General features: G+C 37.9%; 1 protein-coding gene across 1 annotated transcript in view; it reads right to left on the reverse strand.

The window, feature by feature from the left end:
- Positions 1-15319, reverse strand: part of FAF1 (Fas associated factor 1) — a 147438-nt gene that overhangs the window by 2743 nt on the left and 129376 nt on the right. Inside the window, exon 18 of the mRNA XM_054638072.2 lies at positions 12593-12808. Coding sequence (XP_054494047.2) covers positions 12593-12808 — 216 coding nt within the window. The remainder of the gene's footprint in view (positions 1-12592; positions 12809-15319) is intronic.

A 15319-nucleotide genomic window follows, 5' to 3' on the forward strand; every position in this document is an offset into this window, starting at 1 on the left:
CTGTTGTTGTTACAAGTATTCTTTTGTAATAAGAATGAACAGAATAATAGAAAACCAGAATCCCTGACATTAATTCCAAGAAGGTCTGGCTCTCCACCATAAACTTATGCACTAATCTATTTCTGTCAAAGTTAAGAAGTTTTGGAAAGTTTACTAGAACACAAGAGTTAAGATGAAAAACAAAACTGCACTCCTAGATAATCATCTCAAAATTTCAGTCAAACTGATGGTGCAAGCAGCACAGCCAACCCGACAGGATCTCTCCATTGAAAAGGGAAACCTTATTTTCCTTCTCCCTTTCTTGCTCCAAGTCACGTGGTGGAACACTCACTTCAATGTTTTCCAGACACCTCACTTCACTCACTTCAATGTTTTCCAGACACCTCAATCATCCCAGGGTGGGATAAAACTGTTTAATTGTGTGGTTATTACACAATATATTCCCCTATATAGACAAATTAATGACAACAAGTGTCCCAGTGTCCTGCCATTCAAGTTTACAAGCCAATTCTGTGACATCCTTCAGAATACTGCAAAGCTTCATGTAGAAAGATGAACCATTTTCTGAAATATTTCCCTTCTATTTTTAAACTTATTTTCCCTGGTAATTCTGTTTTGGTTTATTTCACTGTGTGAGCACACCAGTTATCAGAAGTCTGCTTGTGAATAATAGATTATTAGTCTTATGCCATAGTATAAATGCAGATGTCATGCCAATAAGCATTTTTTCCAAAGTTAAATTTGTTTCACCTATGATCAAAACATGTCACTGCTTTCTAAAAATGTTTTGAGAAAACATTAAGAGTCCAGCACATGAAATGCTATGAATTAGTAAGAAATGTTTGTGTAATTTTCTTAAAAGCCTAATTTACTATTCCTTTTACCTATTAACAAATAGGTAACTTCTCATTCTCTCCCCCCAACTAAATCAGGCAAACTTGAAATATATTTGCATTTCTATTGTCTTACTGAATAATTAGGGAAAAATTACAATTTAAACAAACATTCAAGGCTTATCACTTCCTAAGACCATCAAAATCAGTGTAATTTCATCTGACTGCAGCAGATTTTTTTTTAATGAAATAATTAAAAACCAAACCAAACCAACACCAAAAACCAAAGAGACATATTATTTTTATTCCCAAAGCAGGAACATATTTTCTTAAACTTCATGTACTGTGGTGAGCTACTGCTAAATGTCTGAAGAGAAAAATAATTTACAAAAACCAGAGTCAATTTTAGATTCCTATTATCTACAGTCCAATTATGCATTCCTGCACAGATGCTGCTTGAATTATTGAAAGGTTATTATCTACGAAAGCAAACCTGTTATGTAAAAAACAGCCAAAGTAGTGCATTTAAGTTTGTGATTACAGAAGTATGCTAATTAACTATCTTGTAGCATTTTTTAATGTTTTGGTATTCTGCTACAGTCTGTTACTGAGCAGGGAGTGAGGTAAAGAGGGGTCTGTGCAATTCACAGCTTCTGAGGCATTGGGCACCTGAGAGAAGCAATTTTCTTCTTTTCAGTACAAGCCCATATTAATTCAGGCATCTCTGTTTTCAAATCCTGCAACCATTTTGTTGGTTTTTTTTTTTTTTTTTTTGTTTTGTTTTTTTGTTTTGCAAGAAAAAGCAGGAAAGTCATAACACGTCTCTTTTGCACTTGGAAAAAAAAATCTCAAGAGTGTGCCTGGGCACTGAACACAACCTTCCAGGCTGTGACCATATGGAAATGTGTTATTCACTTGAGCATAATTCAAGATAGAAGTCCTAAGCTAAGGTTTGCAAACTTCAAGTGTCTTAAATAACAACAACACAGGATGTTCCTTTTCAGTGAGAAGGGTCCTGGGAGCCTTCTGGAGTACCTGCAGCACAAGGACTGTGCAGCTTTTCACCATAATTTCAGTGTGCTGCTTAATTCACTGAGGGACAGCAGAGTTTGCAAATGTTTACACCATTACCCAATTAACTAACAATATGGCTCCTACATCTGTCAACAAACAAAGCTGTTGTTGCTTTGTTTTAGCTCCTTGGCATTTTCTGTTCATATGGGTCGCCATTGTACTTAATTATCACACCACAACCCTTCTGCAGCTTCTACTTTGTTATTTGTGGCTTGTAAATATGTTGTTTACTACGAAGAGTAGAAGCCTTATTAGTGAACACACCTCCTAGCAAAAGAAATGGTATCTCTTGTAAATATATCAAGTATAAGACCCTAAGATGCATTCTAACTTAGAGTATTTTAAATCAGAATTAGAAACCAAAGAATGATCTATAACAGGGATCAAAGGAAAGAGCTGTAGCCTGCAAAGGTGTGTTCAGTGTAGTGTTCTAACTGAATCTCATTCACTTACATTTATGTGCATCATTTAAAATGAAAAGTATAGAATGCCTTTAGATGTGTATCTATGTGCCTTGTTTCATTACCATTAGTATAAATTCTGGAGCCCACAGAGCTGACATCCTTTGGCTCTGATGCTATTGCATGATGCTCTTTCCAAAACAGCCCTGCCCATGATATAAGTTACACTGTCCCAAAGCCCTACACCTTTAGTAGTTGAAGATTTATTCTATGTTGTTAGCAATTACACAGGAAGTAAGTATCTAAGTATGCTTAGATATTGAATCTGATTTCATCTATTCCACCTTTGTGGCAGAATGAATACTTCCTTGATTAAGGTTCAAAATTCACCTTCAGCATTAAAGGCCTTAACAAATGCTAAAGGTACATTTTAATCTGTATCTTCAAGTCCTACAATAACTGACTTTCTACCAGTCACAACCACACACTCCAGGAGTCACCTCATGCATCACACTGTGAAACCAGCTGAATGTACTTTTCAAATCTTTTGTGGGTTTGCTAATGCCTAATACTTTATATTATAATGGAACATGAACTAAAACCCCTTGAAAAGAGACTGTAAAGCGTTCCAAACTTATCTGGTGAGGAGGGTGGCAGAGGAGGGACTTAGTGTCCAGAAGCAGAGAGAGAGTGTAACACAAGTGACAGCAAAATTACTGACATTCAAGCTCACAGAACCCTGTACAATTCCATGCAGGTGCATTCAGGGCTGTCCCAAAGCCCTGAACACAGAGAGTGCCCCAGGAGATTTTATCTTCAGGCAAATGGCTTTCTGTGCAAACCTGAACACTCCCCTCCCTTCGGGGAATATTCCCTCCAGCAACATGACCAGAGGTGCTACAGGACTTCATTTCTGCCACATTAGATCTTGCCATTGAGCTGCTTTCACTGAAATAGGTTCAAGCTGATAAACAAAACTTTTATTCCAACTATGGATTCAGTTTTATGGGACCTTAGGTTTTGGTGCACTGGAGCTATGGCTTCATCTTTTAAAGAGCCTTGTTACACAACCAGTGTTGGTTTGGTGCCAGGGAGGTTATCATCTAAGTATTTGTTTAAGTGAATTCTATGGTGATTATTCCAACTAAGCACTAGCTAGTTGAACTACTTCTGTACCACTCAGAAGTTCCAATTATTTATGACTCTGCAAGGCACAAGGCAGTGATGTTAACTCTTATACTCCTATAAGACTGTAGTAGCTGCTTACACTTCATTCTGAGCAAGTTAATTGGGTTTTTAGATAAACCAAAAATGAAAACTAATGCTAGCTTAAACAGCATTTTAATATATTTTTATAGCAAAGTCTTTTTCCTTCTAGAATAACATGTGAGTTATTTCTGTCTTCACCTTTGCTGACCCATCTGTTCTATTACACACTCACATCCTGAGCAGCTGTACTTTTACCACTTACAAGGTGTGGTTCCTTACCCTCCCTAACTCTGCGGGGAAAAGATAAACACAAAAAAAATGGCTTAATGCCCAGGAAGGTAATTTAAAAATAAAGAATCAAATACACAATTATTATGACACTTACACAAGCAGTAAATATCACACCCTTCACCTTTCTCTCCACCCTAGGACAAGGATCTGATTCCCGAGCAGCACAGCCTCTATACCACTTACACACGCATGAATACATTTAATGAATCTAACGGACAAAGAGTTCTTTTACTCTCTTTTCTAATCCTCCTAAAGTATAAATGCAATAGAAATTACTTAAAGGCACACCTGGTAAAGTACCAGATCTGTTTAAAAAACTATATTTTCAGAGTGACACACAAACAAATACAGTGAATCCTTTCTACCTATTGAAATATGTCTGGGTTACACAGATAATACGCTCAACTTGAGCAACAAACAAAACTAGAGTTACTTTATAGAAATATATGCAATTAGATTGGGCTTAGTTGAATAAACTTGGAGATAATTTACATCTGAATTGAAGAAAGCCGTCACAAACAAGGAAAAATATGTCATAGTAAAAGACTTGTAGCCTCGATATAAATACAAAGCTTTAATCCAATACATCACACTGACTCTTATTTTTCTCAATAGGTTTTCCCAAAACATATTTTACATTAAGCATATTAAAAAACACGTTTACTAAGCAAAGCAGAAGCTGTTGATAAATCAGAAAATTGGGATGCTGTATCCTCTACTTGGAGCATGGTTCCCCTTTTTCCCTTGGAAAGCTGTGCAGTGCTCCGAGATGCAGCCTTGACACAGAGTCTAAGTTTTCATTGCCTTAACATAATTTGTATTAAAAAAAAAAAAAGCTGCATAGATTTTCATCAGTGAAGGCTGATTAGCCTCTCTTGCACTACTTGACTCACTTGACAGTAAATTAAGACAACAACTGTGTTCTCCCCTGTTTTCTAAAACACTAAATGTAATGACAGGGTGGTGCAAACAACAAGGATAAGCCCAAACTCACTGTTTCTGTATTTGTATAGTGGCACCTGGACTATCTGGTGCTTTTAAAAGTTCTAAATGAAAATCTGATTTTTCAGCTGGAATAAATACTTCATATTTATAAAACAAAAGCAACCCCATAAAAAGTAAAAGCTTAAAAACAAAGGGTTTTTAAGCAACCCTACAAAAATGAATCTCTTTTTTTGTCAAAACTAAATAAAGCCCAAATATTAACGATGTTTTTAAAAATACCAGATTTTTACCTTAATCCTATAGCTTTTTAACAGTGAGTAATGAAAAAAATACATAACTGTAGTTTATCTACTTTCCAACAAGAGGCCTTGGGAAGGGCTGTATACACCTGGGTAGCTCTGAGGCAGTTCTGTGCCTTTTTTCAGCCAAGGACCAGAAATTTTGTTTAGTGATCAGTACTTGCCCAAAATATGGCCAAAATATATCCAGTTACCAACATCACTGAACATTTGTTTTACATTTCTTTCCAAGAACTAATCTCACTTTAAAAAATCACTATAAAAAGGCTGCATCCCCCTCTAGCCTTTCAAAGAGCTGATTTTCAACAACAACCGAGCTGCTCTTTCATTTTGGCAGAAGTGCAAACACAAAAGTATTTCAATTAAGAAAAGCCTCTCTGAATAATGTGACTTTTATTGTTGTGGTGCTAATGGTGCTCAAGTATTACACAAGCTGCCTTGAGAGCTAGAAGATGGAGCTGGAGTCAGTCAGAGGAGTCACATGCAGGTCCTGACCTGACATTAATGCTCCCACAGTGGCCACAACTCCAAGGCTGGAGGACTTCAGGCTTTGAGGAAGAGCAAGGTGCTGTAAAGCTCTCCTCAGATTTTCTGCTTTCTTTCCTTCCTTCTTTCTGGTTTGAAATCTTTGATTTCTTCAGGAATTCTCTGTGTAGTTTCTCAGAAAAAGAGAAGGTGATAGAAAACCCTGGACCTTGTCTATTCCTGCAGGAAGAGGAGCTCCACTACCTTCTCCTTCATGCTGTTTACCGTCATTTTCCTTGTTGAGCAGAGAAAGTTCAAGTATTGGCATTTACAGATGAGAACATTTGTATACCTTTCTGCTGTGCCAGGGAGCAAAACAGTCCATTACTTATGGGCACTGCTGCCTGTGTGCTTATAGTGAACTAACAACTATTCATGTATTTAATTCTTTTAAAATGTACTAGCTACACAGAAAAGAGATGACATCCCCAGAAATACTACAGCTTTCACTCTGGAGATCAATGAAGAGCTGAAAGGAAGCAAACAGCCACATCCTCTGGAAGTTGGAAAACATATAAATACATTTATAGTGCTCCAAATGAACTGTAAGAACTTTGCTTTGCATACATCCCAGAGGGGAATGGATGGGAACACAGCAGCCACTCACAGAAGAACGGCCCAGGATTGGATTCATGTGCACTTAATTATAATTGCATGAAAGAACAATCCAAAAGGATTTTTATCACCAGTTCAAAGGATTAAGATGTTCAGATATCACAATGATATCTACAGTATAACATTGTGATTGGTAGACAGGCAAATGGAATAAAGAGAGGGCCTAGGACTGCTTTGGTGATTTAGTTTGATGCATTACTTATGCAATTACCAAAACAGCAGGAGATCATTAAATTTTCTGGTAACCAGACACAGCAGTCTTAGTATCATACCAGTACAAAGGCTCTCTATTGGTATTTTATAATTTCATTTTCTTTCTACATGGGTCAAAAAAAGTCCACAAAATTGATATTAAACATGAATTCTGGAGAAAAAGTACAAAATATCTTAGCCCCAGTTTATTCTGGATAAGGTTATATGCAAGAGCAAAGCTCTACAGCTTAACTAAGGCATCGTCCTGGGAACAATAATGTGGCTCCCCTGCTATAAATGTTTTGTAAAATGGGGCAGTGCTGAATAAAAGAGCACTTTGGGTGTGAGGGATGTGTACTGAAGGGCTCTTGGGTGGAATACATGAATGCCATGGTTGGCATTAGTCACTGGGCTAACTAATGAGGATGATTCACGGAGAGCTCGCGCTCCGCGTGAGCATTCAGCACTGGCTGACTCCAGTGAGCCCTGAGGAAAAGGGCTCATCTGAAATGCACACCTATTTCCTGAAACTGGTTAGACAGTCCCTGTACTCAAACAGAGCTGCTGTGAGAGATCAGAAACTATATTGATCTACAGAATGCAATTCTACTTCTTTTCTTACATCTGTGAGATGAGATCTCCTTTCAGCGATTTGATACAAGAAGGGCTTGAATCCTTCACTTTGGATCACCTATTTATGTAAAGACACTGGGTCTAAAAAAAACACATCAAGTCTGTCTTTCTTGGAAGAAAACATTGTGAAAAATCTTTCTGCAATATTTACAGAATTTTTTACTACCTATATGGAAATTATATTTCCACAAAAGTAAACATCATGTTTCAAGAAGCAAAATATACTTAATATTCTCTCAGGTGCTACCACTGACTTCACCAAAGCAAGAATGTTACCTACTCCCTTTTTTAGGTGCTGACCAAAAAACTGTGATCCTGTTCTTTGTGAGCAACAAACTTGTTAAAAGCAGGAAAATCTGGGAGCTACAAATGCTTCAGTGTCCTTTCCTCTCACACTCGAGGTTAATCTTCCCAATCCCTCCACTGTTACAAGTCATCAGGAAGAACAGTCAGAAACCAGGCTGCAAAAGAGGCATGGGAATATGCCAGTCTGGAATGGCCAATTTGCTTAGGCAACTTCTCAGTGTCTTAACTAAACCAAACCTAACTGCTTGGATAAATAAAATAACAACAGATCTTGAAAGGAGAGGAAAGACAAGGGCAGGTAGTATTGACTTAAGGAAAGCTGTGAATGATAGGAAGAAGGACATCTACCTTTGTAGGTGGCTGTGGCCTGGGTAAACTAGATCAGAGTAAGCACATGACATCACTGACCAGAAAAATTTAAATTATGTGAATTAAAAGAGATGACTACTACTTGGTGTAGTAGGAAAGATAAATAGCAGTAACTGAAATGACTGGAAAAATTACAGGTATCACATGTAATTTTCAAAATTCTTTGAACCTATCAGAAAAAATATTTCATTCATCTGAAATGATCTTCTGCTATAAAACAGATATTCAAGTTGTTTTCCTGATTTACATGAAATTACTAAAAATACTATAGAGTGTAGCTGTGACACTGCACAAATCCTTTATCACAATAACATTTCCATTTTTCCATCAAGATCATGACTAGGTGGAGGAATGTTAAAAGCCAAAGATGGTCCTGGACATTAAACTCTTTCATGAACTATTTAGAAAGTTTCAACACTCCCTAATGAGTTTAAAAGTAAGTTATCTGAAGGCAGTAGTTTGCACAGGGTGAAATTCAGAGCAATCCCTACAAAGAACAGCTGCCAGAACTCATACACAAAATTGTCAAACTGCCTGGCATAACAATATAAGGACCATGCTCCAACATCACCTTTTTGAGAACATCAAAGGGCAATTCCCTGCTCAGAGGACTCCACAGCAAGTGCTGCAGCTAAACTTACTATCCTGTGGCATTATTTTCACCACTGTGAGCATCAAAGAGGATTAATCTTGCCAAAGCACAGGAATGAAAAATCACATTTAGGTTTGGAGGAATATCTTACCATTATTCTATTCCCAAATACTCCCAAAACTGTGAATTGCCTGGCCCTAAATTTACTGAAATCCTGATCATATCTGATTTAAATTGACATGCAATTTGAGTTAAATTTATCTTATGCACTTTCAAGGGAGATTTTTTGTTTCTGTTTATTTAAACTGCTGTTGAAATTGGTTAATTAAAAGGATTTAAAAAATCTTAATACTCTAAACAGAGCAAACTGGTTCTGAATTATTAAGCAACATTTTAGATGCATTTAAATAACCTTAAGTGACTTAACTGCCACCTGATCCTAAGCTGTGGCTCAGCAAAATAAAATGTGAAATACTGTACAAGTCTTGGCTTACCAAGGCTTCCAGATACAGTAAATAAAGAGCTTAAGTCTCTAATACCATGTCTGCAGAAGGCATACTCTCAAATACATAACTAATGCTCCACCTCAAGGAGAAATCAGCAGCAGAAATTATAGCTTGAAATTTTGGTTTTTTGTGAGAAATTAATAAATTCAGTCTTTCAAATATAGCATTTAGAAGGAGGAATCATGTCTGGCCCTCCCTTTCAGAGAGACACCACAGAACATTCACAAACATATTAACCCTAGAAGGGTGGCTGAAGCCCAGGTTGGGTAATTTTCTGCACATTCCTCTTATAGTTTCAGCTATGGTCCACTTCAGCTTCTTGCCTAGTGGGATAAAATGCCCACCCTGTAAGATGTTAACAGTTTTAGGAAGGCTTGTGCACATCACCATCACTGAAGTAAGGGAGGAACTGAGTATCTGGAGGTCTCCAAGGCACTGGGAGAAGGAGGATCCTGCAGCTGGGAGGTCAAGAGGACCAGCAAAGTCAGAGTTTGGATTTAAACTGTACATAACATTTTTGAAAAAAATATGTTTGAAAGTGTCAGAATTACTTTGCTGGAGTTTTGCTGCAATAAGTCAGAGTTTATGAAGACTGTTAAGAGAAAGGGACCTAAATACTGAACCAAAGTCAGAGTTTGGGAAGGCTTTTAAGAGAAAGGGACCTAAATACTGAAGTAGAAGGTTGACTGAGCACACGAATAGACATAAAGCAAGCTCTTTTTGTTATAGTTAGATGTGATTTCTGGAAGACAGGGAACTGTAACTCTGAAATCAGCACACACATTTAACAGCACACACACTTGTTCCCACGAAGCCTTTGCAGGTGTATTTAAGAATACAAGAAATACATTCTTTGCATTGAAATTTCTTTGCCAAGAAATACAATACAGCTTTTCACTCCCAAAGATGTGCTTGCCAGCGTTTCCAGAGTCTGAGGCACGAGCTCCCAGCTGCCCCAAGCTCACATTTGTGACCCTACTGGTGGCACAAGATGTGGTGCTGAGGCACTGAGAGAGGAGCTGGTTAATATCTAATTTCAGCACGGGTAGAAAGAACAACACAGCCAGTGACAAAGACCCAATAACAAGTCACTGCATGTGCTTAACTGCTTTGGAATGTCACTGCTGCTTTAAAATCTACAAGTAGTGTCTGGAAAAGGTTAATCTGGGTATTTACTCATGTGTAGAAGTTTGTATTTACAGTAGGGTTATGATACCAACTTAAGTTAGCTAAGGATATCTGTGTAAGCAACTGGAACAGAGGACTAAGAACTAATGAATTTTTATTTATGAAAGATGTAAAAGTACTTCAACAACTCTGTATCAGAAGTGATGGCTTTGAATAGCAGGTAAAAATGCTCTGACAAGTTTATCACAAGAAAATGTTGATTTGGTTGAAGATAATCCCCTTGTTTTGATAAGACAGAAACACTTTTGGGTGTGTGTATGTTATTGTAAAGCAGATTAGGAGAGAAAAAACCCCACAAACTAACTTTAGAAGACATGTTTCTATCTTATTGCAGCAGAACTCCAGCAAAGTAATTCTGATACTGTCAAACATATTTTTTCAACAATGTTATGTATAGTTCAAAGACAGACATTTTAAATGCTCCTGTTTTCTGGAGCACAAGCATCCCAAGTGCTCTGTCCTTGTAGCACAGATTCCCACTCATGTGGGTGACATACAGCAGAAGGGTCTTGATAGCTTACAGTGTATTTTTAAGTGTCTACAGACCACAAAGCCCAAGGCAATGAATATATACTTTGACTGTACTTCTTCCAAGCCATTCAACAATGCCTCATTTTTATTTTTTTAAATCTGTTTATGGAGTTGCACGCTTCCAACTTTCCAAACCTGGGGAACACGACAGATGTCATTTACAGTTCTCAGTGGTTAGCAAACCCCTGGGGAATATTTTTTGTCTGTTGTGGCTCTGGTGGTCACAATGGCAACGGGATTCATACATGGCTGAGTCAATCAGCATGAATCATTTATGTGACTCCTCATACATGGCATTATTAGGTTGGAATCATAGAAAAAAGATGACAGGGTCTTTGCTTCCCACACAACAGACCAACAGCTCCAGACCCTGTCACTAAATTCTCCTTTCTTTGCCTCAGCCTTTTCTCCCTGACAGTTTCACAGATATATTGACAATACCAGCTTGCTCTAATTTAGTGGTATTTTTTTCTTTCCTAATTTTTTTAGTACTTGCTCTTATGTGATTCACCTGATAAATTTTTGAGGTTTTTTATAGATGACTAACATTCATAATGACGACAATGTGAATAAGTACAGAAACAGCCAGAGTAAAGTGAAAAACAAATGTAAAAAGTTAAGAGTAATATACCTGTAGCGTATTTATATTAAATATGTATTGCATCAGAAATAAGTTACAGGTGGCAAGGCATGACTTGCAAAATGTTTAAAATGTACAACCCCATTGTTTAGACTGCAAAACACTGTTTTTCTTTTGTCAAGTACACTGATCTACCAGTAATCCTGGAAACACAGGTGACTTCTAGTCTTTGCTTCCACTGGAAATGATACTGCATGTTTAAGGAGTAAAGTCAATTAGTGAAAAATGAGATTCCTAAAACCCTGCTTTTCAGTCTGACTGCTCAGGATTCCCAATACAGGGCAAGGTGGAAGAAGAGCTGTAAGCACTGCAATCCTGTCCACAGTTGTGCCAAAAATGGGTCAGAAACCACATCCACTCACAAGGTTGTATGCTTACTAAGGATGAGCTTCTTCTCCTTTGGAGTACTTACAAATAAGATGATAAAGTAAGAGGTATCTGTTACAAACTACTGTAAACATGTCAATCAGAGCCTCATTCCTAGTGAACTTCCCCCAGGGGCAGTGATGGGAAACAAAATGGAAAAGCAATCCAAATTACTGAACTCCTTTGGTGAAAAATGGTCTAACCGGTCCCCTGGAGATGCCTCCAGCAAACAAAACCCCAGCTGGTCTAGAGCTGCCCCACTGCTCTGCAGTGCTCAGGCAGCATGGCCAAAGAGCTGCTGAACTTCACCCACCACTGCCTGGCTCTGTCCTGACATCTCTGCAATGCCCATTCCCTTCACCTTTTATCCAGAGCCCTTGGACAGTTGGACCCACTGATTTTCATCTTTGCTGTAGCAATGACTAAATAATAAATAAAAGCTATTTTGTGCAGAAAACACAAAGGTGGGGTTTTCAAAGAAATTTAGGAGCAAGCACAAAAATGATCTGTTGATTTATCAACAGAATTGGCTATTGTAAGCAGTGAACAGTATTGATTCTGAAAATCAGCCACAGCAGGTTCATCATACAATTTCAAGGTAGGAGATGTAATTATATGCTGGTATTATGTAACAGGTGAATCAAATATTTATTAGGATATACTTAATAGTGCATGACTGGGTACTACCTGATGCTGAGCCTTATTCATAACATCAAGTTGCATCCAAAACACAAAACCAGAAAGATCAGAAGTACCAGCCCATAACAGACCTAAACAGTGAACTACCAGCAGTGTTGATGGAGCTTCCCTCAAAACAGCACATGAGCAAAGCTGGCTCAGCATATTCAAGTTTTCACTGAATACAATGGATTTTTTTACAATTTCACTGCAGACAGGTTTCACAGCTCTGTTTGTAATATCTGACAGCACTGGTCAGCCAGCAGCTGGCTTAGAGCTTGGTAGCACTGGAACATACCCAGGCACACCTTTTACCTTCTATGCTGTAATACCCCAGCCCATCCATCCCACAGGAGCAAGAAACAGAGGTATTTATTCCTGAAAGGTGCATTTACTCACATCTCTCCTTGGAAAGGTGCCCAGCAGCTTGTACTCCTCCCAAGGATATCCCTTGGAAGCTACAAAATCAAAGACAACCTGCAGCTTGCTGCTGGCCAGGAAACGCCGCTCAAAGAATTCTCCGCTGGGCGTCCGGATGCGGAGTTTGCTGACAGACTCAGTGCTCTCCTCCTTGGGCTCGGGGGGCAAGGACTGCTCCAGAGACAGCCTGATGGCCTGGGGAAGGAAAAACAACCATTTTTCCCAATGCCAGCAAGAGAAGAAAGGGAGAAAGCTTTTCTATTTATTTCTTCTAGAACTTCAAGATGTGTCGCAGTGCTCCAGAGCCTTTATAGCTCAATGACAAAATAATTTTTATTCACTCCTTAATAACAGCCCACCAGACAACTAATTAAAATAAATCCTTCTTTATAACACATATTATTAGGTCTACAGTTAATGCACGATGGGATACGTAATTTAATCATTTGGCAGAAAGCCTTGGAAAAAAATTGAATGAGAGAATAATTGTCAAGTGGCCAATTGCTTCCTTAAAGGGTAGAAATTAAAAGGCAGTAAAAGTATTTCTTTAAAAGCACTTGTCAAATTGTCTTCCTCTTGCAATGGTAATTGACCATTTGCAGTAGACTGGACCCTTAATGGCAGTTCTGAGTGAAAAGAAATATATGCAAGAAATTTACTATAAATAAACTGAAACACTGTTGAAAGATGCAATTAAAAATGCCATGAATGTACAGTAGATACACAGACTGCATGTAGAAGTAGGAATCATTAAAGAAGAAAACTGGGAGAAGAGAAATGGGAGCTTGAAGATTTAAAGGTGGTGGTGGTAGTAGTATTTGTAAGAAGATGGTTCTAAGTACAGGTGAAAACATTTTCTGCAACAACTTGCATGAAATCAGCCCTCAAATTGCACTGACACTACATGACAGTCATGTAGTGATTGTCTTCCTGCTAACACTGCTGATGTCAAGACTTTAAGGGCAGGACCCAGGTCTGTGTTCTCTGTTCTCTGTCTCTGTGAGTTGCTACAGCACCAATATTTTGATTATATATATATATTTTTAATACAAAATCAATGGCTAACATTAGACTGCTGAATGAGGTGGGTTTGATTTTCAAGGGCATTCTTGGTACTCATGGGCAGCATCAGCATCTGTCAAAAATTTGATCATACTCAGAAGCAGCTCTGTTACAGTATCATCTCACTTAAGGTAGCACTTAAAGTGAAGGTAAATGAATGCAAGAAGCAGCACAAACAGACTGCCTGCCCCAAAATGTGCCTAAAAGGCAATTTTTCAAACTGAAGAGGCAGTCAGGCAGGGATTTACCCTTTTCCAAGGAACTTTCAGTATACACAGTTGCTATTTATGCCTTTGAAAACCTCCCCAAGGTCATTTAGTAAAAGAAACTGATAGAGGGTGATTACATTGCAGGGAAAGGACTGGGCAGAAGCAAGATTACAAAGGCTTTTAAATAGTCTACTTCTTACACACACACCTCTGAGCAAATTATATCTCAGTATAAATATTTATACATAGAACTTCAGTTCATTTTTGCTCATCTACTATGAGATTATATTTTAAATAGATTCTATTTTAATTTTCTCCCTCTCCATTCTCAACCACCTGCTTACTATCTCGCTGTTTTGACATTTCCCCACACAGTATAACAACAGATGCTACATTATTTACTGAACCCAATCAATTATATTATAGAAAAATAAACAACAGTAGCTCATTAGAGCTCCTTCCTTTGTGCAAAGAGTGCGTTGCTCCCCAAAGTAACCACTCAACAAAACATGGCAATTTACAATGGATATTCTGTACCAGCAAACCAAGTCACAAAACAACGACATGATGGATCACATTAAAAACTCTTGGACCTGAACAAGCAATTTCAGTTTGTTGATAAAAAGGTGTTCAGTATGTGAAGAGCTCAATAGTCAGATTTTAAAATACAAACTGAACATAAAGCCACTTCTGTAAGTAAACACTGTTGCAAAACAATTCAGTCCAAGTAATCTGTATACTTGAAAATGGGGAGTGTTAGTAAACATTATTGTTAAAATCCCTTTTGTTCTACTAAGCAAACAGATCCCATTATTTTCATTACTGCACTCTGCATTAAAACAGGGAAGCCCAGGTATATTTTGGTAACACGGGCCAATGTTGCAGCCTTTGCATAAGAAAACCATTTCCAAAAGGTCAAGGTATCAGAAAATGCTCAGGAGCAGATATAATGAAGTAGAAATAATTATTGTTGCTATGCATGCAAAATAACTTAGGAAAAAACCCCATATTTCTTGCTTGAGCCTGAGTGTGAGCTGATGGTGAGCCCATTCCTGCTACAGTGGATTCATGTTCAGCTGCTGTTAACCTCACAGAATTGCCATCTCACAGCCAGTTGAGACTGTGCAAGAGGCTGCAGGAGCCTCTGAGAGGCACTGGGACCCTCAGATTTATTAAATTGAGAGAATCTACAAAATAATAGTTTGAGGAACACAGTACTCTTCACAGCACAGGCTTTCTGTCTTCTTACAGAGGCCTAGAGACATAAAGTACTTGTTTAAACCAAATTTTCATTCTAAGGAAGATTCAGTAGAAGACTGTTCAGAAAATGTTTAAGTCCCACAGATTTCAAAATTCTGGATTTTATTTTCTTAGGTTTTTTTTTTTTTTTAGTAAGTGGATTGTCTCTCAAATTAAATTTGGTAACTTGTTTGAT

Source organism: Agelaius phoeniceus, chromosome 8 (assembly GCF_051311805.1).
Source record: "Agelaius phoeniceus isolate bAgePho1 chromosome 8, bAgePho1.hap1, whole genome shotgun sequence".
Lineage (NCBI taxonomy): Eukaryota > Metazoa > Chordata > Aves > Passeriformes > Icteridae > Agelaius > Agelaius phoeniceus.